The following is a 23,901-nucleotide window of genomic DNA, read 5'->3' as shown; positions in this document are numbered from 1 at the left end:
GGAGAGTCAAGCGTCGCACCTCGCCCATCTCCCTGTGCCCCGTGGGGAAGGGGAGAGTGAAGCGTCGCACCTCGCCCACCTCCCGGCCTCTCTGTGCCCCGTGGAGAAGGGCCGTTACCCAAAACATTCTCATCTGATATGATTCGTTTCTTGTTCGGACCACGGTGTTATCGACGAACGCGTTTCGCGGCACTGCCATTCTGTTCTTGTTGCCATCGTCAGTGCTAAAGGGGGCGCACCGCGCTCATCATCCGGCAGTCTGAGTTCGATTACCCGCTCGTGGCTAACATCGGTGGCGACCAATGTCAGAGCTCGTCCGGTGACATTCACCAATCGGCACAGACCGGCGTGGCCGAAGATGTGGTCAGAAAACTGCCGAACACCAACTTGCTGTTCCTCCAGAAGGGGAGCAATTAAGAGCTGTGAGTGATTGCTTCATTGCTGTGGGTGTTTGACAGCGTGGGCGACAACATACATCGACGGGGCGGGGGCGATAAAGAACAAAGGAATGAGGAAACAAAAACAAAGATCCCCGTGTAGCCTTAACAGACTGTTGGGGCAATCTGTTAGCGAGCAGCACTTAAGAACGGCACAGCACACGGGGGGGCGGGGTGGCCAGCGCCATGCCCGGTAGACTTTGTCTCCCTCTCGTGTGTGTGTGCGTTCACTCTCTCGTGTGTGTGTGTGTACCACTGTGTATGTGCGCTCACTCTCTCGTGTGTGTGCGCTCACTCTCGTGTGTGTGTACCACTGTGTGTGTGTGTACCACTGTGTGTGTGTGCGCTCACTCTCGTGTGTGCGCTCACTCTCGTGTGTGTGTGTACCACTCTGTGTGCGCTCACTCTCGTGTGTGTGCGCTCACTCTCGTGTGTGTGTGTACCACTCTGTGTGCGCTCACTCTCCCGTGTGTGTGTGTGCTCCTACGAGAGTCAGCGCTCACTCTCCCGTGTGCGCTTGCGGGCACTGGAATTGAAATGTGAGATGGGGAAACCGGCGGTGAATGTTTAATGTGAACACGCGTGTTGACACACGTGTTGTCACGCCTCTCAGGTGACAATGCTGAAAACCTTGTTCACTTGCCGCCCTCCGTCAGTTGTTGTTGCTTCTGTTGCTGCTGCACACGTGTGTGTATGCACACACGTGTACACACGTGTGTACAAGTACAGCTGCTCTTGTTGATATAATACCACATTGTGATTATCGCAGAACAAAAACAAAACGACAAATTCAAAAACTTTCATTTTGGAAGACAAACTTAGTAAGTTGTGCAATTATAATCTCAACAGTGAGTCAAAGACAAAGATCCCTCGTTTAGCCTTTAGCAGGCTGTTGGGGCAAGTGCCTTTAGCGACCACCTCTGTAGGCTGGCACAGCACACGAGAGGGATCGGGTGGCCAACACCATGCCCGGCCGCTTTTGTCTCCCCCGGTGCTGATGGCGATGTTTACTACACACCGCAGCACCAGCTACTCATTTAAGACTGAGTAAACCTAGGGGATGCTCAAGGCCGGTTCAGATAAGCATTACCACTGTTGGTCACGAGCGGGATTCAATCTCGGGTCGCTGGGTGCGTAGTGGAGTGCGGCTAACCACTGCGCCGCCAACAACACCGGCAGTCGGCGGGCGGCATGCCACTCGCCGCATCCTCTAGATGGGTCCACTGCTGGATGAGAGGGCCTTGCCTGCGCGTTCCAGGTCATGGGGACTATTTGACTTCCGTCGCGCTGGTCAGCGCAGCAGGGCTGTGAAGGTGGCGTGGTCGGATACAACAATGGATTTTACCGCCTAACCCCAATGCTGCTCAACGCATAGACCCACAAACCACCTACGACAGATTATGAATTCACAGTGGTCACCCATTTGAGCACTTAGCTTCTGAGATCTGTTGAGATCAGGTGCATCCCAGGTGATTTGGTCATAGGCTTGCGTCTCTATTTTAGCAGAATCGGTCACATGGTTTAAGTCGGTCCTTAAAATTAATGTGGGATATTAATTGTGATACGGCATACACATTTTCAATAGAGCAAAATTTGAATATAGTTCAGGAAAATTACATTTAGGTGGTTGGATAAGCTCAGAGGTCAGAGCGCTTGAGCTGTCAGCTGCCAGTGAGTGAACCGGGTTCTCAGGTGTCGTGAGCCGATGGCCTCAGCCTGGTCACCAGTGACTTACCTAGAGACCCAGAGACTGAGTTGTGATCAAACTCGATGCTGAAGTGCCTGCTCACACACGACTGCACACGAAAACAAACGTCCGCATTACGTTTGACTCAGCATGCAATGTGGCTGAATTCCAGCTTTGGGAGTTAAAATATCGAGTTGGCTGTCACGTGACGGGCATTGCTCTTGTGCAGAGTGTGTGGGAAAGTCCTGCCCGACTGCGGATAAGAGGTCACTTGAAAGAATCTCGACGGTGGCTCCGTGATATCCACCTCCGTGGGCCGTGCTGTAACTCGAAGGGGATCGCACTGCTCTGCGACGGATCCGATGCAGAATCAGAAGCTTGATTCATCCTGGAGCAATCCGATGAGCTCTGAAGCTTTTTCACAGATGTCCAGTCGGGGCACGGGGTCAGAAAGTTACAGCAACAAACGATACAATAATCAATTGAAATGCAAAGTATAGGAAAGTTTAGCAAACCGCTATGATTAAATAGATGAAGAATATAAGTTCAAATTGTATGAGTACACTACTAATTCCAAAGCTTGGGCAAGGCAGAAAAATAACGGAAAGAACAGTCCCAGACCACATTAAGACCACACACTACAGCCCCAACAACCACTCAGTGGCAGTGACGTCACCACGGCGCTTGTGCCAGGCTATGTGCACGTTCAGGTCAGGTGAAGTGTCGAACGCCCGCTGGCAGGAGGTCACGGGACAGACCAAAGTGCCATGGGTTGACTGAGATGACTGGCCGATGCTCCAAGTGTGACCCCTATTGTGCCAACTTGCTATGTTTTGGACACCCGGTGCTTTACGCGTTGTTGTGAGCGTCGCTCCTCTGCCCTTCGTTGTTGTTGGAGGGCGACTGCCTCCAACTGCCCATTAGCAGTGTCCTTCACGAGCCTCCTCCACAGAGGCCGATCTTGACACCGCTGGTAGCAGTCATCGGCAAGTCCACTCAGCTCCACGTCCTCCTGTACCACGTCACTCCATCTCTCATCCAGCCTGTGCCGTGCCCGTTTAATCTCCTCAGTCTGGCTGAACAATAGTTGTTTAGGCATGCGGTGGCTGGGCATGCGGGCGACATGGTGCAGCCAGTCCCAGACTACACCAAGACAACACTACAGTCTGAGACTACAGCAAGACTACAGCCTGAGACTACACCAAGACAACAGGCTGAGACTACACCAAGACTACAGCCTGAGACTACACCAAGACTACAGCCTGAGACTACACCAAGACTACAGCCTGAGACTACACCAAGACTACAGTGAAACAACACACTATAGTCGTCCCTCAATATAATTGCACATAAAAATGTTGGATACCTGAATGCGTCCATAATAGTTTTTTTTGGGGGGGGGGGTTAGATCGTGTAAACATCGATGTGTCATTAAACTTGACATGCGCCAATTAGTTACGAGTTGAGCTCATTGGCGTGGTGGAGACTAAACCCACTACACCATTTACAATTCCATGACTCCGATAGCATTGACAGTACAACATAAAAAATAATGTTGTCCTGTCAATGATTGTTGTCTTGTCAATGATTCTCCAGCAGGAAGCTCGCCCCGAGTATTTTGTTTGCTGGGGAATATCCCGTCGGGAAGAATTGCCCATTCGTCTCGAAGAGACGGGTCGGCTAAGACTCGCTGACTCGGCGCTGTTCGCGGCAAGGCATACCAGGCAAGTGTGCACGGCGGGCAACACTTTTAGCGAATCAATGCCCCTCCTTTAACCAGGCGCGAGCACCGATGTTAAAACTGTCGCGGTCTGTTTTATAACTGCGATAGCTTTGACTGCATTAGTGTCATCGTCGTCATCGTCATCAGGAATCCTGTGTGTGCCTGACTCACGGCGGTCGCGGTGACACGAGGTCCCTCCCCTCTGTTATGGGGGTAAATGTTTCTCGATCCTTCCTACGTTGCCAGTCGGACTCTGATTCAGCACGTTATCGATCGCTGCTGCGCTTTCAGGCCGTCGCCCGAAACGTCGCCTCGTATGTGACGTCTCCCCTCTGCAGGGCATCGTTGTTATTGGCGAGCGTGTGGCGAGGGTTTTTGTTTGTGTAGATTGTGCTCCTGCACCGCTGCTGACGCAGGATCACAGATGTTGTGGTTTTGTTTAAACCCTTTCCCGGAATAGGTACGCAAACTAAAATAGAATAACTTAATTGGCACCGAGGCTCCCACAACGCCACGGCTGGAGGGCGTGCGGCACGGTTTGGCACCATCTATCGGAGAGTGCGGCGGTCGTGTCGCCGCGCTTCTCTGCGATGAGTAACAGCTGCGCTGCTACGACGCCTCTATAAGTAAAATGAACACTTAGCCGTTTGCGCCTTCCGGGATGCAGCTGTGAATGGAGGACACCCCACACCCTGGGACGTGCAGTATCTCTGAACGGGGAAGGGTTAATGAGCGCTGATTACCGGCTCTCGCCTCTGTCCGCACGCGCGCTGCTTGGGCGCGGTGACAGATTGAAGGTGCGGAGCGGGGGCGGTGATCGATTGGAAAGTTTCTTGATCTGCCTCTCGCTGGATGGATGGGGAGGTGGCAGGCAAGGCTTGGCAACATCCTCCGCATAATGATGAGCCGCGTGGTGCTGGGGGGAATGCCACGTCGGGGGTTTCCCACCTTCATGGGACAGGGAGTGGGGGCAGCCAGGACCGTAGTCCGTTAACAATGAGGCCCGTTAATGTTTTTTTGGTGAACGTTTTGCCTCCCACAGCGGCCTGTGGTTTCCGCGGTGGCTAGGAGATGTTAACTACCTCGCCTGGTATACAGGAGGTCGTGGTTTCGATCCCGACCCTGACGCCTGCTGTATAATTGAAGTTTACAAGTTCTCCCCGTGGTCGCGTGGATTTTTCCCCGCTCCCCCGGTTTTTGCCTCCACATTTAGAATCATGCGTTTAGAGTATTTGGCCGCTATAAATTTGCACACGATAAGCCACTTCGTTGAGCTATTATATTTGTGAATGCCAGGTCGCTTCTGAAAGAGCTACGTAGCTCGGTGGGCTTTGCCTGGTAAAATAAAAAACATAGTTTAGTTTAAAGCATGAATTGGGAACATTTCAGTGAGTCAATCGGCAGGTAAGCGCCCACGACTCTTCAAAAGCAGTGCTCGCCCAGTCTCCTGACTGGTCGCTACTGTGAATGTGGAATTTACACCACTTTGGACACTCTAAATGCATGTTTCTATTGCTGGGTGGACAGAGGGGGTGCGGAATTGGAGAAAGTGGCCCATAGTCAGGGATGATTATCATAATTGTTATTTTAATATTGTGTGTGTGCGTCTGTTTTTACGATACAGGAAACTGCAGTCTCCGGAGAAATCTTACACACGGAGAGGTTGTGTTGTGGGGGGGGAGGATATTACACACGTGTATTTATGTACATTGAACTTCTTTTGTACCGTACGTAGCCAACCGTGCTAAATCGGATGTGTGGGGGGAAGCTCAACAAACCAAACACATGAAGCAGTTCTGAAGGAATTGGTTCGTCAATGTCGATGATGATGATTTTATAATTTACTAGCATAAGTACCCGGCGTTGCCCGGGTGAAAAATATATTTCTTAATAACCTTACATATATACACAGATGGGCTGCTACCCCTGCCCCCCCCCCCCCCAGCCACGATCTCCTGGGCCGCTGTGCAGTAATATGTACGGCCTATAGTGTGGTGGGGTGTCGAGGCCTAGTACCATGCAGAGCCTCCGGCCTCGCCTAAATTGCCCACCCGGCTGAGGCTGGGTACAGGGGCCGTTACCCCCCCCCCCCCCCCCGCGCTACAATAATACTGTCTAATCGCTATAATTTTATTATCTACCGACCCTATAATAGTAATTGCACACATTGTGGTGGGGGGGGGAGTGAAGAGGACGTGAAACTTTGATGAATTTACCTCAGAGTCGCGTGCTGGGTGTCGAGGCCTAGTACCGTGCAGAGCCTCCGGCCTCGCCTAGATTGCCCACCCGGCTGAGGCTGGGTACCGGGGCCGTTACCCCCCCCCCCCCCCGCGCTACAATAATACTGTCTAATCGCTATAATTTTATTATCTACCGAGCCTATAATAGTAATTGCACACATTGTGGTGGGGGGGGAGTGAAGAGGACGTGAAACTTTGATGAATTTACCTCAGAGTCGCGTGCTGGGTGTCGAGGCCTAGTACCGTGCAGAGCCTCCGGCCTCGCCTAGATTGCCCACCCGGCTGAGGCTGGGTACCGGGGCCGTTACCCCCCCCCCCCCCCGCGCTACAATAATACTGTCTAATCGCTATAATTTTATTATCTACCGAGCCTATAATAGTAATTGCACACATTGTGGTGGGGGGGGAGTGAAGAGGACGTGAAACTTTGATGAATTTACCTGAGAGTCGCGTGTTAATGCGTGCGCATATTTTTTACGGGAATTAAAAATGGCGTCCACCCCGCAGCGAATGCGTCGCTACCCGTTGCCAGGGGCAACCGCCGTGGAAAACCAAACGGACCAATCGTGTCTCGCAAATCCCTCACATTTCGTCCAATGAAACTGCGTATGGTCCGGCGACACACAGACAGACAGACACACACACAGACACACACACAGACAGACAGACAGATTTGCGATTTTATATATATAGATAGCTCAAGTGGCTTCCTAATATCGGAATGAAGAGCAATCCAGGTGGCCACAGAAGTGGATCTGAAAGCGCCACGCGATGCGGTGACCGTTTTTATTCGATTTCTCACCAAAATCCTCTGCGAGGATGACCGGAGTTTGCGTGATGATGGTTTATGCTCCACGACGGGATGAGTGAGATGTGTGGTGAGTACTTTGTGTCTAATGAGTGGGACCTTATCACGTGTTCAGACACTCTCTGCACAGAGAAGCCAACAACAACCTAGCTGCTGTACTGCCCCCACTGCAAGCACTTGGCAGTCCATTGCAAGCATTTGTTTGAGCGCGAGAACTCTAGACCGGTTTCAACTTCATGGGCCTCGTCAGCGGAGTCGGGCTCACCGAACGAACGCCGACGCTCGGAACGGTGGGCACGTTCAAATCCCCACCACTGCTGCCCACCCAGCCAATGGAAATGATAAACGTGCACATCTACAAACCTCGACTACGTGAGCCGCAGCGTGGCGGTGTCACGCAGGCTAACGAGAGTTGCTTGTTTTGTTTGTTCCCCCGGAGGAACCGGAGTGACGCGTGATGACTTTGTGAACCGGCGGTGGTTTGGTCATCCACTGAGGGGTGGCGAGAAATCCCCTTCTCTGTTTTTCGGAGACCCTTCCGAAATATGAAGAACATTTGGACGTCTTGCCCTCTCATGAATATTTTAGCAGCGAGCAGAGCTAAATCAATACAATTACGGGCCGCGTGCGCGTGTGCGCGTGTGTGTGTGTGCGCGCGTGTGTGTGGACTTGCCGATGACTGGTACCAGCGGTGTCAAGATCGGCCTCAGTGGAGGAGGCTCGTGAAGGACGCTACTGGGCAGTTGGAGGCAGTCGCCCTCCAACAACAACGGAGGGCGGAGGAGCGACGCTCACAACAACGAGCGGAGCGCTGGGTGGCTAAAGCACAGCAAGTTGGCACAGTAGGGGGCAGAGGTGGTGCATCAGCCAGTCATCTCGGTCATCTCGGTCAGTCGACCCGTGGCACCTGGGTCTGCCCCGTGACCTCCTGCCAGCGGGCGTTCGACACTTCACGTGGCCTCAGGGTGCACATGGCCTGGCACAAGCGTCGTGGTGACGTCACCGCCACTTAGTGGCGAATGGCGGTTGTTGTTGTTGTGTGCGCGTGTGCGTGTGCGCGTGTGCGCGTGTGTGCGTGCGTGTGTGTGTGCGTGCGTATGTGTATGTGCGTAGGTGCGCGTGCGTGTGTGCGTGCGTGTGTGCGCGTGCGTGTGTGTGTGTGCGCGTGTGTGTGTGCGCGTGTGTGTGTGCGTGTGTGCGTGTGTGTGGTGGTCGCGGGTTGCTGAAGAGATTGAGTCTGCCTCAGTGGCCCGCGATCACAAATCACTATTTAATTCCATCAAAAAAGTAACCTGCAGCGCCACACCTATTACCATCATTAGGGGAAAAAACGGTGATCCAATCTCCGACCCCCAGGAACAGGTTTGCAGATTTGCTGAGCATTTCTGTGAGGTCCTGGGGGAGGGGAAATCCCTCAGCCAGGAAAACATCATGGCACAAAGTGGGGATAACCCTGCTGAGGCTGCGGTGCCTCAAATATTGGAAGAGGTCACCCCCTGTGAGTGGCTGGCTGAGGTGCCATCTGTTGAGGAAGTACTGAAGGCGATCCAGAGTCTGAGACTAGGAAAGGCACCGGGCAGAGATGATCTCTCAAGCGAAATGCTCAGGGAGGGTGGCGTTTGTGCACAGACTGCCCTATATGACATCATAACAACAGTCTGGACCACTGGACGGGTTCCGCAGGATTGGAAGGATGCCCTGGTGGTCCCCCTCTTTAAGAAGGGGGACCGCACAGACTGTAACAACTACAGGGGCATCTCACTCCTCTGTGCCGGGAAAGGTCCTGGCAAGGATTATTCAACATCGCCTTGCTAGGCATGCTGAGGAGAGGCTTGCGGAGCCCCAATGCGGTTTTAGGAAAGGGCGGTCCTGCACAGATGCCATATTTTCTATCCGTCTGCTACAGCAGAGGTGTAGGGAATTCCAACAAGACCTGCATCTCTGCTTTATTGACCTGGTCAAGGCCTATGATACCATCAGTAGGCCTGGGCTCTGGGTTGTTCTTCGTGCTTTCGGAGTCCCTGACCCTCTGCTCACGATCATTAAGGACCTTCATGATGGTGAGCGGGCCCGGGTAAAACTACGTGGCCGAGAGTCAGAGCCTTTCCCTGTATACCTTGGGGTGCGACAGGGATGACCTCTGGCTCCCACATTATTTAACATCTATTTTGACCACGTAGTTCGTGAAGCCTTCAATAGCTGTGTAGAGGTGTAATTGTGTATGGGAGCGGATGGCAAACAAACACAAGGGGCGTGGTTAGGGCCGTACACATAGGAGGTGGCCACACCGATGTCCGCACCTGCATCCCCCACGGGCCCCTCCCGGGGGGGCCGCGGACTATAAGAGGGGGTGAGCCGGAGGGCTCGAGGTCGAGGTATCAGCTTTAACCAGCGAAGACGGAAGACCAGCTAGAATAGGCCCCGGAGCTCCCCTGGCTCGCTGTCCTTATCAGGGCCGACCAGGGCAAGCCGGTGGCGTGGCCCCGAGAGCCCAGACTGACGAGCAGGTCTGGGAACTCAGGGGGTCGGATCCCAGCTTGACCAGGGCTGGGACAGGTAGCCTCCCCTAGCTCCCTAGTGGAGGACTTGGGCTTAGGTTAGCGGGGCTTAGATGTTGTGTCTCCCTGTTAGCCGAGTAAGGGGACGTTACCCCTTAGGTCCTGTGTATACTCGCTAACTGTATACAAGTTGTGTTAATAAATAAGTGTGCCTCCGATCCCGTCGTCAAGCCTCCTGAGTAATTACTACATCTGGTGTCAGAAGTAAAACGTCCAAAGATGGACACACGAGGGACGACACGTACCAGGGAGTCGGAGAGGGAGGACACCGCGGCCGAATCACCACCAGAGATGGCCGAGGTCGGATCGGAGCAGCCGGGGCCGAGTACACCCGCGCCGCTACAACAGGAGGGGGGGGATGCGTCGGCCGAGGGACTTCGGCTGGCTCACTCCCGCCTGGCGGAGCTGCTCTACGCCGCGGCCGCTGTGTTGGAGGACATCACGCGGCTGGGAGCTGGAGGGGCTGCGCGGGAAGACGGCAGCAGCCGACGCACGCCGGCATTTCCCGCCACCCCGACGCGGCTCGCGGTTAAATTTCCCGCCATCACTACAGTGCGAGCAGAGGGCGGGGCCGGCCTGCGTCAGGTGACTGCTGAGGGCCAAGCACGAGCCGTGACATCATCAACGCCGGCCAGCGCGTCAACAACGGAGCGACCGGCGATGCCATGCTCACAGCCCGCCCACACTGTAACGTCGGCTGGGAACGAGGGAGCGAGATCCGCAGCCACGGACGTCGCCTTACAACAGCGACTGCCGCCTCTCAAGGAGTTCGTGGGAGCGGATGGAGATTGGGGCGGCTTCAAAAGGCGGTTCATCGCTCATCAAGACATGGCGAACTGGACGGACGCCGAGGCACTATGCGCGCTGCCGGCGATGCTGGACGACGACGCCCTGGCTACCCTCACCTTGGCGCCTAAGGAAAAGCGCGCCACGCTGCACCTGGCGCTGCAGCTGCTGTCAGCCGTCTATGGGCCGCCTTCGGACTGCAGGCAGCTGTTCCACGATCGGCATCGGGGCGCCAACGAATCGCCCCTGGCCTTCCGAACGGCTCTCCTGGCCCTGGCAAAGGCAGCTTTCCCGCGGATGGACGAGGAGGGAGTGGACGCCATGGTGGCTGAAAAGCTGCTGCTACTCGCCGATGAGCTGGACATCGCCGTCTTGGCTCAAGACGACGGAGAGATGTCGTCCCTGCTGGTCGCGCGCCACATCCACGGGGGCTTGCGGTCCCTGCGTCGCAAGGCTGCCAAGGGGGTGGCCGGCCATGCCATGGCGGCCACCGCCCTCCCATCAGAGGAGGTCTGCGGGGTGGAGCGGCGGGGGGAATGGAGATCGGCGGCACCGCAGGCTCGGAATGGACCGAGCCGCCAGGAGCAGCCCAGGCCATCTGGGGCGCTCACACGCTGCTACAACTGTGGCCTGCAAGGCCACGTTGCGTCAGGATGCCGGGCTCCCCGTCAGCGCGGAGCGACACCTCGTCAGGACGCCACGCCGTCTCCACCCAAGCTCCAGCAGAGAAATACGGCGAGTCGTGGCACCTCACACGTTTGGCCCATGCACACATCCGACACACACTCACGCGCTCAACTGAACAGGGTTCGAAAATCGCCGCCCATCGCGCGCGATTGTTCTGAAATGCGGCGAGCGCTCCAACCGGGTCAGTGGTCGGAGCTCGCCCATCGTGTCGTTGCTGCGTCGGCGGGATCATCGGTTGTGGTCGGTCATATTGATGGGGTAGAGGTGCGGATTTTAATTGACACAGGGGCATCGGCGACCATTATATCTGATTTGATTTATAACATCCTTCCCGTTCAAAGTCGTCCCTTGCTCCCTGTTGACGTGCCATGCTATGCTGCTAACGGGGGCTCGCTGGGCATTATTGGGCAAATCCGCGCCAAAATTTGCATTGGAGACATTAAATTATCCGGGCCTGTTTTGGTTTCCTCCTCACTCGCGGTTCCGTGCCTGTTGGGGACGGATTTCTTGGCCAAAATGCCCATCCGTATCTTGATTGACCAGGGGTGCATCGAGCTCCCATCGGGCCGACGTGTTACATTTTTGTCTTCCCCCACCACGGAGCGTCGGGCGTTTGCCACCGTGCAGGCGCTCGTGACAAAAACTGTGCGCGTACCCCCGGGGGCTCAGATGCTCGTCCCTCTTAGGTTGCGTCGGCCGTTTGCTGAAGGGGTTGCGGATCGGGAAGGGTCTTGTTGGGACCATCTCGAGCCGGGGTCAATGGACCCGATTTGCTAGCGGCTCAGACCATGGTGAAAGGGGATGGGGACCCCTTCATTGCAGTCCTTAATGTAGGATCGCGAACGGCCGTGGTTCCTCAAGGGACCGTGCTTGCACACGCAACGCCGGCGCCCTATGAGGAACCACTCGTGGGTCAGGTAACCACCGATCCTCCGTCGCGACCGCATTCGGACTGTGATGACGGATGGCTGGATGCACTTTGCGCGGGATCTGTGGATCTGTCCGACACGCAGCGTGCGCAGCTGCGAGTTCTCCTGAAAGAATTTGCCGACGTTTTTAGTAAACACAAATTTGATATTGGTTGTACTAAATTGCTGCGACACCATATTGACACGGGTGACAGCGCGCCAATCCGCCAAAATCCCTTTCGGCTCAGTCCCGCCGAAAAGGATCATGTCAAATCGGCTGTTGATGACATGCTAGCCGCCGATATCATTTCCCCTTCCAACAGCCCGTGGGGCGCACCGATCGTTTTGGTGAAAAAACACGACGGCTCACTGCGGTTTTGTGTCGACTTTCGGCGATTGAACAAAATTTCTGTGGCAGATGCGTACCCGCTTCCTCGAATGGATGAGTCGCTCGATGCCTTGGCGGGGGCGCGATTCTTTTCCACCCTCGATTTACTATCTGGATTCTGGCAGCTTCCTCTGGATGACGAATCAAAACCTAAAACTGCTTTTCAGACACCGCAAGGTCTCTTCCAATTTAACCGCTTGCCGATGGGCTTACATTCTGCGCCGGCAACTTTTCAGCGGTTAATGGAACTGGTCTTGGCAGGCTTGCAATGGGATTCGTGTTTAATTTACTTGGACGATGTCATCGTCTTTAGCAAATCCTTCGAGGAACACCTCCAGAGGCTGCGTGCTGTTTTTCTCAAAATGCGGGCTGCCAATTTAAAATTTAAACCGCAGAAGTGCCATTTGCTCCGCGAATCGGTGCGGTATTTGGGTCACATTGTTGGGCGCTCGGGGATATCCACTGATCCCGCCAAAACGGAATGCGTCAGCTCCTGGCCGACTCCCACCTCGGTGGGAGAGGTCAGGAGTTTCATTGGGTTCGCGTCGTACTATCGACGGTTTGTGGCTGACTTCGCTACGATCGCGAAACCATTGCATGCCTTGACGTCCAAGGGAGTCAGGTTTCATTGGGGGCTGGAGGAGGAGGCTGCTTTTCACGCCCTCCGGAATGCCCTGGTGGGGGCTCCGCCGTTGAATTACCCCGACTTCTCACAACCCTTCTTGCTCGATACAGATGCAAGTAACACGGGCATCGGGGGCGTGCTGTCCCAACTCATTGGGGGCGTAGAGCATGTGGTGGCTTACGGTAGTCGGGTACTGTCTCCAGCGGAACAACGGTACTGCGTTACCCGTCGGGAATTATTGGCAATTGTTTATTTCATTCAGCAGTACCGCCCATATCTGTACGGTCGGCGTTTCACCGTCCGTACAGATCATGCGGCCCTACAGTACGCTCTGCGGGTTCAACAACCATCGGGCCAGTTGTCTCGATGGTTGGAGATTCTCCAGGACTACGACTTTGTCACCACATATCGTAAGGACGTCCGCCACACGAACGCTGACACCCTGTCACGGTTGCCACCCACTTCGGAGTGCGCTTGCCTCCTGGGTTCGGGGTGTTGTAGGCCCCCGAACGTCACCACCGATTCGGTCCTCGTGGCCGCCGCCGATGCGCCTTCGGCTTCGGGTCCTATCGAGCAAGAAGGGAGGGATTCGTTGCTGGGGTTGTCGGTCGCGGAATGGGGACGCCTCCAAATGGAGGACACCTCCCTCCTCGCTCTGCGCCGTCGCGCAGGGGGGGTTGGGCAGGGGGTGGCGAACATTGACTCGTGGGGGTTGTTCCAGGGTCTTTTAATGCACTGGGACGGAAAAACCCGCCGCCAGCAGCTCGTGGTGCCTGCAGCATTGAGGGGTAAGGTGGTATGGGCTGTTCATGAGCGGCTTCTGCACTTGGGGGTTCACAAGACCTTTGCCACGCTCCAGCTCGATTTCTTCTGGCCGGGCATGGCAAAGGACGTGTGGGATCTCCTGGGGTCGTGCACGCAATGCGCGCAGCGAAAGCCACCAGCTAGGGGGTCCAACCCTCCGCTGCAGTCCATAAAGGTTTCCCGGGTTAACGAGCTCGTTGCGCTAGACATACTCGGGCCATTTCCCGCTACACCCAGGGGGAATAGGTATTTATTGACAGGGGTCGAATACTTCACGAGATGGCCTATGGCCTGGCCCCTGGCCAACCAGTCGGCAGCAGCCATCGCGGAGGCCTTTGTCCAGGGCTATGTCCTCGACAAAGGTGCTCCGGAACGGCTGCTTACTGACCAGGGTAAGAATTTTTCGGGAAAACTCCTCCGCGAGGTGTGCGACCTCTTGGGTACGGAGAAAATTCGGACCTCCCCGTATCACCCTCAAACTGACGGGATGGTGGAACGGCTGCATCGGACCATCACGTCTATGCTGTCCCAACAGGTGTCCGAATCCCAGACAGATTGGGACCTTCGCATAGCCGGTGTGTTGCAGGCCTACAGGATGGCTCCCCATGCGGCCACCGGATTTTCCCCTTTCTTTTTAATGTATGGCCGCGAGGCTAACCCCCCTGTGACGACCCAGCTGAAGCTCTCGGCGCCTCAGGCGAAGTCTACCTTGTCCGAACACGTTAAATTTAATATCAGCAAATTTCTGAGGCGCGGGAAGCGGCCGTGCAAAATTCTGAACTCCGCCAGAAGGCGAACGAGAGGCTTCGGCTGGGGCGGGTACATGTGTTCAAATGGAAACCAGGGGACAGGGCATGGTTGCACTGTCCCCAGGTGCCACTGGCAACCTCGTCAAAGTTGGTACGGCCGTGGCGGGGGCCAGTGGAGGTCGTCCAGGTCTTACGGCCGCAATGTGTTCGCGTCAAATGGGGGAGGCGTCGGTGGTACGTGCACCCCTCAAGGTTGAAACCGTTCATTGCGCCGGCCCGTGGTTCACACACACACACGCATGGCCAAACGTGTGAGGGGTCCGCCGACTCCCCGACGTCGCTGCTCTCGCCTAACATGACATCAACTGTTCCATCTCCAGGTGCAACAGGAGTGACGGGTCCACGGCCGCCAACCCCTCCCGGAGGGGTCGGGGGTCACTCGGCAGCGACGCCAGACTCTCTTGCACCCGGACCGTCACCAACCACCACTGAGCGTGCCGGGTCGAGCCCTTGTGACGGGCCCGCCGCGAGAACGCGCGCCAAAACGCGCAGACTATTGTGAGGTCGGCCGTTGGGGGGCCCTTGCGGACAGTGGGGGAGGGGCATCCGGAGCGCGTGTATATATGTTGGGTTTGCGGAATGGGGTATTTATTCGGGAGGGTGCGCCGGGTTATTTTTTTCTCTTTCTTCTTCTACCTGTTTCCTGTTGTTGTTGTTGTTGTTACGACTGTTATTGTTCTTGTTAAATTTACGCGAGGCACACACGGTTTTGGGGAGGCATGCACCTTTATTCTGATTTTGTTGCAGCCGGGGACGGCTGCGAGCTGTACAGGGGGGGGTGATGTAGAGGTGTAATTGTGTATGGGAGCGGATGGCAAACAAACACAAGGGGCGTGGTTAGGGCCGTACACATAGGAGGTGGCCACACCGACGTCCGCACCTGCATCCCCCACGGGCCCCTCCCGGGGGGGCCGCGGACTATAAGAGGGGGTGAGCCGGAGGGCTCGAGGTCGAGGTATCAGCTTTAACCAGCGAAGACGGAAGACCAGCTAGAATAGGCCCCGGAGCTCCCCTGGCTCGCTGTCCTTATCAGGGCCGACCAGGGCAAGCCGGTGGCGTGGCCCCGAGAGCCCAGACTGACGAGCAGGTCTGGGAACTCAGGGGGTCGGATCCCAGCTTGACCAGGGCTGGGACAGGTAGCCTCCCCTAGCTCCCTAGTGGAGGACTTGGGCTTAGGTTAGCGGGGCTTAGATGTTGTGTCTCCCTGTTAGCCGAGTAAGGGGACGTTACCCCTTAGGTCCTGTGTATACTCGCTAACTGTATACAAGTTGTGTTAATAAATAAGTGTGCCTCCGATCCCGTCGTCAAGCCTCCTGAGTAATTACTACAGCTGTACCGGGGGAATTTCCATCTGGTACAGATATAATGGGAGGCTGATCGACGCCCGGGTGCGTTCAAGGGATTGCTCCCTATTGGTCAACCACGTTATGTATGCCGATGATTTGGTAATAGCTGCTCATTCAGAAGAGGAGTTGGAGACGCTGCTGCTGAGACTGGAGCGTGCCACTAAGAGGTGGGGCCTTACCATCAGCCCCACCAAAACTAAGCACCTGCCTGGGTATTTTGTACCATCGGACACTCCACCCCCACAACTCCCAATCGGTGATGGGGTAGTAGTGGAGAGAGTGGAGAGTTTCCCATACCTGGGCAGTGTGCTTATGACCGGCTCCAGTTTAACAGCAGAGGTCTCACTCCGAATCAGTCGAGCGGCAATATCTTTTCATTGGTTGCGTAACGCTGTGTGGAAGCTACCTGTTCTGTCGCTCCGCACGAAGCTTCAGGTCTTCTCGGCCACGGTCATTCCCTCCCTTCTCTACGCTTGCGAAACGTGGACCCCCCTAATGGAGAATCTTCGCCGGTTGGAAACATTTAGGCTGGCCTGCCTACGATCCATCCTGTGTTTAACCAGGCTGGATTGTGTGAGGAGCTCACAAATCCTTGAAAGATCTGGGCAAAGTCCCATCGGTGAGCTCCTCCGGCAGGCAAGGCTGCGTTGGCTGGGTCATGTAGCCCGCATGCCCAGCCACCGCATGCCTAAACAGCTTTTGTTCAGCCGGATCGAGGGGGCTAAACGGGCGCGGCACGGGCTAGAGAAGAGATGGAGTGATGTGGTTCAGGAGGACGTGGAGCTGAGTGGACTTGCCGATGACTGGTACCAGCGGTGTCAAGATCGGCCTCTGTGGAGGAGGCTCGTGAAGGACGCTACTGGGCAGTTGGAGGCAGTCGCCCTCCAACAAAAACGGAGGGACGGAGGAGCGACGTTCACAACAACGAGCGGAGCGCCGGGTGGATAAAGCACAGCAAGTTGGTGCAGTAGGGGGCACAGGTGGTGCATCAGCCAGTCATCTCGGTCAGTCGACCCGTGGCACCTGGGTCTGCCCCGTGACCTCCTGCCAGCGGGCGTTCGACACTTCACGTGGCCTCAAGGTGCACTTGGCCTGGCACAAGCGTCGTGGTGACGTCACCGCCACTTAGTGGCGAATGGCGGTTGTTGTTGTTGTGTGTGAGTGTGCGTGCGTGTGTGCGTGTGTGTGTGCGTGCGTTTATCCTCGGGGAGGAGCGGTGGAGCAGTGGTTCGTGCGCTGCGCTATGGACCTGGCGACCCGAGGTCAATTATCACTCGAGGCCAACACCGGTGATGCTTATTTGAACCGGTCCTGCGCCTCCCATAGGTCGACTCGGCCTCAAATTGGTACCCGGCGCTTTGTAAACATCGCCACTGGGGAGACCAAAGTCGCTGCGCTGACCTTAACAGGCGCTGCTCGCTAACCAGCACTTGCCCCAACAGTCTGTGAAGGCTACACAGGAGGATCTTTGCCTTATTTTAGCGGTAGGGGGTCGGAGCGACGCTCGCTCTGCCTGCCGCGGTGATGTTCAATAGAGGAGCGTTGCGAGTGCACTCGCTCAAAGACACCGGCAGTGCTCTCCCGTCCGCCACCGCAGCAGCAGCGGCAGCAGCAGCACGCGGTGATTCGGCGCCCACATCTAGCGATGATTTGCCGCGATACGGGGGGTCACGATCGTGTCCGAGCTTTGATGATCTTTTTTTGTGTCTATGAAGAAGGGCCGTTGCCCGAAACGTCACCTATTATGCCTGTTTCGTGTTCAGGCCACGCGCACCGTTATTTACGAACGTGTTGAGTTTTCTGAATTGTTTGTTTGTATTCTTACCGTCTCTCTGGTTCGTTCAGTCTGCCCGGTTTGCACCGTCTGTTTGGCTCGCTCTACTCATCTCGCGTGCGCCGTTTATTTCATCTTCGAGCAGTCTCAGTATTTTTGTGCAGCACCTTTCGCGAAAAGATGGCCGGCCCTGGCTCCCTCCACCGCCTCAGTCGGTTCACAAAGCGGCACTGACGAGCATGGGGAAGTATGGTCAACCCCCCCCCTCCCCTTGCCAATCACAACCCACGTGGGGAAGTATGGTCAACCCACCCTCCCCGTTGCCAACCACAGCCCACGTGGAGAAGTATGGTCAACCCCCCCCCCCCACCATGCCAACCATAGCCCATGTGGGGAAGCATATTTTCGTTAAAATCTCTTAAAAATATTTAATTCCTCACAATATCTATTGAAACATCGCGACGTCAGCAATGAACGCTCTAAATGAACATGTATATTTTTTGCCATTACCATCGGTGCTGTCTACAAAACCATTTTGTGGAGTAATTGGGCAGCGTGGTGACGATGATGTCATCATTGGTTTTCGTCGTCAATTCAATCCTTTAACGACGGTGTGTGGGAGGCCTTCATCCAGCAGTGGATTGGCCCGAAAAACGGCTGTAAATTCACTTTTCACTCCACCGAGAAAGGAATTTTTGAGTCAGTCTGAAGGATTGTTATCGTGCACTCTGATGACTGAAAGTCCATCACGAGTTCTCTTTCCAGTTCACATATTTATTTTACGTTCCAAGCAAATTCCATTTAATTCGAATTAAAAATTCTTGTTAAATCGATGCGCGAGATGGAAATGTGCGTCCTGACCCAAAAGAGCGTCCCAGAAGAGAGCGCACGTCCTTGGTACTGTTGTGGAGGGCGCGCTTTGTGCCGGAGTACACCATCCGCTGTACACCGTGCCCTGTACACCGTGCCCTCTACATCGTGCCCTCTACATCGTGCCCTCTACATCGTGCGGTGTACTACAGTGTACTACGATGTACGACAATGTCAATCCTTTGACGATGGTGTGTGGGAGGCCTTCACACGTTGTGTATACCGTACTCTCCACCGTAGCACTGTCTCGTCATAGCCACCTCGGTATCCGTGCATGTCCCTGTTGTCTTTGTGCGCGTTCTGTGTTCATGCCGCTGCGCTACGAACACGGCGACGCGAGTTCGATTCCCGCTCAACGGCCAACGCCGGTGACGATTGTCTGAATCGGTCCTGGGCCTTCCCTAGGTCGACTCAGCCTCAAATTAGTACCTGGTGCGGTGTGTAAACATCGCCACTGAGGGGAAAAGGCGGCCGGGCCTGGTGGTTACCCACCCTCTCGCGTGCCGTACCGGCCTTCAGAGGTGCTACTCGCTCACAGGACTTGCCCCAATAGTCTGTGAAGGCTATACGGGGGATCTTTGTCTGTCTTTGTGTGTGCTTTCATGTTTGTATGTTGTGTTTGGCTTATTTGTTGCGTGCGTGTTGTGCGGGTCTGCCTTAATGTATGTAGTGTTTGTGCATGAGCCGTTGTGCGTGTTCACCACTGTGTGTGTTCACGACTGTGTGTGTTCACGACTGTGTCTGTTCACCACTGTGTGTGTGTTCACCACTGTGTGTGTGTGCATCTGTCAGTCATCTCAGGCAGGTCACCCATAATACCTGGGTCTGTCACGTGACCTGTCAGTATGCTTTAGACATTCCTCATGGCCTTAAAGTGCACCTAGCCTGGCACAAGTACCGTCGTGATGTCACCGCCAGTTAGTGGCATGTATACTTTTCCATTGTTTGTGCGTGTGTCTGGGGAGCGGTAGTGGAGAGGTTTTCACATTGTACTCCTAACCCAGTGTACCGAGTTTGATTCCCGCTCACGACCACAAACAGTGGCGAATATCTGAACCGGTCCTGGGCCACCCCTAGGTCGACTTAGTCGTATATGACTGCTGTACCTGGTGCAGCGTGCAAACATCAGTATTGGGGAGACAAAGGCGGCCGGGCTTGATGTTGGCCACCCACCCACCCTCTCGTGTGCTGTGCCAGCCTTTCTAGGTGCTCGCCAACAGCAGTTTCCCCAACAACCTATGTAGGCTACACGGGGGATCTTTTCCATTGTATATGCAATGGCATTCATCATGACAAGTGTAGTGGCATAGAAGAGTAGCGGCATAGCGCCGGCTGCTGGCAGGGAAGGGGATCTGCGGCCTGCGGCAACCCTGGCGTCAGCAGGCCACGTGGTACTCCAGAGGGCGCTCTAGGGGGGAAGGTGACAGAAGGGGCACACCGAGAACCCGCTGGTAAGTTATAGAAAGGGGGCGTGAGAGTTTAAGAGGGGCCCTGCAGGGCACCTCGGGGCTGTTGTGTGGAGTGGGATCCCTGTCGTACCGCTGAAGTCTTCGTCACCGTTCTTGTCGTCGTCTTCACCGTCCTTCTCGTCGTCGTCTCCATCTTCACCATCTCGGGGCGTCACAGTCAGGCGGCCTACCAACTCTCCCGGCTGAGTAACGTCGCCGACAATGACGGACTATAATTATAATTGTAAAGTGTGAACCCTGATGGCGCTCGTTACTAATGAAGTGCCTACAACTCTTATCGACTCCGAGTTAGTCACTATGCAAGTACTCCAATTCCATTCACAGCAAATATAATCCGGTCCATTCCTTTCTGCTCAAACAGGGAAGTTCTTCTCCAGAGCATCAGCAACGAGTCCTGAGCAGCTCCTTGGGAAGGATGCTGGGCCCTGATGAGCGCTTGCCACAAATGAACCACGATACTTCGCTGATCTCGTCAAGTAGCATAAACTATCAGCACGCAAACTCCGGTGGTCACCCTCGCAGCAGCGGCTTTTTGGCTCACCGTCGAACAAACACGGTCACGGCATCGCGCTCTTTCAGATGCGCTTCTACGGCCGTCTGGAATGCTCTTCCTTCCCATATTAGGAAGCTACTGGAGCTGTGCACTTTGAAATCATCATCATCTGGATTGACAAACTAATTTGTTTAGGACTGATTTTTGTGTCTAGTTTGTTGTCCTTCCCCCGCACGTACGATTAGCACGGTTGGCTACATACACCATACGTACAACATACATACATGATACGTATAACATACATACACCATACATACAATGTATAACATCCATACAACATACACCATACGTATAACATACACCATACATACAATGTGTGTGGATGAGTGTCGTCCGGCAGGTGAGCAGTGGTGCAGTGGTTAGCGCACTCTATACAAACCTGGTGGCCCGATTTAGATTCCCGCTCATGACTAATATGAGAAATATCTGAACTGGTCTTGGGCCTCCCCTAGATCGACTCAGCTTTATTTGAGTACCTGGTGCTGTCTAAATATCAACGCTGGGGAGACAAAGGCGGCCGTGCGTTGTGTTGGTCACCCACCATCTCGTGTGCCGTGCCAGCCTTCATAAGTGCTCACTAATAGCACTTTCCCCAGCAGTCTATTAGAAGCTACACGGGGATCTTTGTCTTTGTGTGTGTAATCATCAGCACCGGTCAAACAAAGGCGGCTGGGTGTGGCGCTAACCACAACCGCCCGCACGTGGCGCTCGCTTGCCAACCGCACTTGCCCCAGCAGTGTGTTCGAGGCTATATGGGGGATCTTTGCCTTTTGTGTGGTTTCCGTAGGGAGGCGGATGAGTGGGAGGAGACGGAGGCGCTGCTGCCGCTGCTGCTGCTCGAGTGGTGGAGCCGTGGGGCCAGACGGCGGAGACGCGGCGGCGGCGGAGCACGGCACCGGTAAAGACCTCGCGCTCTCTCTCTCTTCGCTCTCTCTCTCTCTGGGCTCTCTGTCTCTACACGATCTCTCTCTGGGCTCTCTGTATCTGCTTGCACCTCTACCTTCACACAGACGACGAGGGGTCTCCGCTCACCACCGCCGTGTCGCCTTCGCCACAGGATGCTCGGGCAAGTGCAGTTGGCAAAGCGGCGGGTTTTAAATGTGCACGCGTACGCCGCACGTGCTAATGCACGGACGCGCGGTGCGTTGTACAACGCGCCCGTGTGCACGCAGGCGCTCGCACGTTCACACGCACACTCGCGCAGGAGATGTAGACACGTAGTTCTACCTTAACACGCATGGCAGCACAGTGATAGACATGCTGTCACACGCACGCATACGCATACATTCGTATGGACAAACACTCACACTGGCATATACAACAAAGGCAAAGATCCCCCGTGTAGCCTTTAACAGGCTGTTGGGGCAAGTGTTGTTACGAGGCCTATTAAGGCCGGCACGGAGCACAAAGTGGTGGTGTGGCCAGCGCCACGCCCAGCCACCTTTGTCTCCCTTCTGGCATACACATTGCACCATTTACGCATTTGAGGCCAAGTCGACTTAGGGGAGGCACAGGACTGGTTCGGATAATTGTTACTGGTGTTGGCCATGACAGCTTGCTGCTTCACGACCTCTCCCCAATATCTCACAAACACACACACTCGTATACATGCACAGGTACACACACATTCACATTGTCCATCAACACACATTGGTGTGTATACGCACACACACTCATTCCACCTGTGTAATGGCAGGAGGCGACAGGCATGTAAATATGAGTTGCATTCACTTCCTGGGCATCTTAGTTTGCTCAGAGATACTGAGATAAACTCTAGGTGTGTGCGCGCGCATGTACCGCGTGTGTATGTGTATTCATGCGCGCGTGCGTGCAAGCCACTGCTGCCAGGGTAAGGTTGCAGATGGCAAAGGGAATGATCGTAACTGGAAGCCGGCGATTGGCACATTGCGTTGTTGATGTTCTAAACGGGAGTGTCTCGTAACTTTATATAATCTGTTGAGCACCGGGCTTTCACGTTCAAACGTATGCGAAGCGCAGCGCTGTTCTCCCCTTGCGCACGATGGTAGCGATGGTGGCAGCAGCGGCAGCAGCGGCAGCAGCAGCGGCAGTGCTGTGGTTCAAGAGCTCCATGTAGCTGCTGCTGCTGCCACGACGATAAACGGAGGGCTTCAGCAGATGGTCCGTGTCGTGTCGCTCTTCCTCCGCCTCCTCCTCCTGTGTTGAAGGAGCACGGGCCACAGGGTTTACTGTACCGTCCGTTGTCGTTGTGTAGTCAGCGATATTAATAATGATTTAACACGTCAGCTTTCGAGACCAATATTATTCATAATAACGGCTTTTGGGTGAGATCACGTAAGTATAAATGTGTCGTAACCCGCCACCACCCGACACAGCCAGTAAGGTAAACACGTAAACAAAACGTCAACATTGACATTTTAAAACGTTGTGGATTTACTCTCCAACACCGGTGGGCTGCAGGAGTAACGAATTGGCGCGTTGTGTTTACGTAATAAACCTTCCTGGCTGTGTCGGGTCATCGCGGGTTACGACACATTTCTAACCCCAAAACTTTTATTATGATTAATAATGATTGTCTGTTATTCCCTACGTGATTTGCATCTTTGTTTTGATCTTATTTTTTGTTTCCCTTTCAAACTTATAATTTGCATTGGCAGTCCTGGGCCTGCCCTGGGTCTACTCGGCCTTGAACGAGTACCTGGTGCGGTGTGTAAACATCACTACTCGGGGAGACAAAGGCGGCAGTGCGTGGTGTTAGCCACTCACCGCTTCGTGTGCCCTGCCGGCCTTCATCGGTGCTACTCGCTAACAGCACTTGCCCCGGTAGTTTGTTCAAGGCTACACGGGGGGATCTTTGTCTTGTTTCTTGAAAGTAGAGTAGTGCTGTGATCTTGTTTCATTCCACGAATCATTGGAAGCTTTTTCCTCGCCATTGCAACCGCTATTTATTTCCTTATTTAACTTTACCGTATTCTACATGTCACAACTCAATTTACACCCCGGTGTTTTAAAGAAAAAATTGGGGGTGCGTCTGATTATCCGGTAGGTGTGCGCGTGTGTCTGTGTCTGAATATCTAAACCGGTCCTGGGCCTTCCCTAGGTCGACTCAGCATCAAATTAGTACCTGGTGCGGTATGTAAACATCACTACTCGGGGAGAAAAAGGTGGCAGAGCGTGGTGCTGGCCACCCACTCCCTCGTGTGCCGTGCCGGCCTTCATAGGCGCTTGAAAGCAGCACTTGCCCCAACAGTCCGTGAAGGCTACATGGGGGATCTTTGTCTTTGTCACTGAGCACGGCTCCTCTCGGAGGCTTATTGCCATCGCGGCGTCACGACCTACAGTGCTCAGAGCACGTGAGAAGCAATTAATTGAACCAACAACTAAAGTTGTCTCAAATTGCTTCCAGTTGTGACAGAGCAAAACGAGCACGCTTAGCGGGCGCTGTGTTGC

General features: G+C 54.7%; 1 protein-coding gene across 6 annotated transcripts in view; it reads left to right on the top strand.

The window, feature by feature from the left end:
* The window catches only part of LOC144736275 (phospholipid-transporting ATPase IA-like), a 188,574-nt gene that overhangs the window by 21,959 nt on the left and 142,714 nt on the right, over positions 1–23,901 (top strand). For all 6 annotated transcript variants that reach the window (XR_013588747.1, XM_078618906.1, XM_078618908.1 and 3 more), the window contains one exon: positions 21,260–21,370. Coding sequence is in view for 5 of the 6 variants with exons in the window: in XM_078618906.1 (XP_078475032.1) it covers positions 21,268–21,370 (103 nt within the window). In the remaining variant the exon portion in view is untranslated. The remainder of the gene's footprint in view (positions 1–21,259; positions 21,371–23,901) is intronic.

The sequence above is a fragment of the Lampetra planeri genome, chromosome 60 (genome assembly GCF_965212315.1).
Source record: "Lampetra planeri chromosome 60, kcLamPlan1.2.h2, whole genome shotgun sequence".
In the NCBI taxonomy this organism is placed as follows: Eukaryota; Metazoa; Chordata; class Hyperoartia; order Petromyzontiformes; family Petromyzontidae; genus Lampetra; species Lampetra planeri.
Note: the sequence above shows the minus strand (reverse complement) of the source record. Positions and strands in the feature narration are given on the sequence as shown.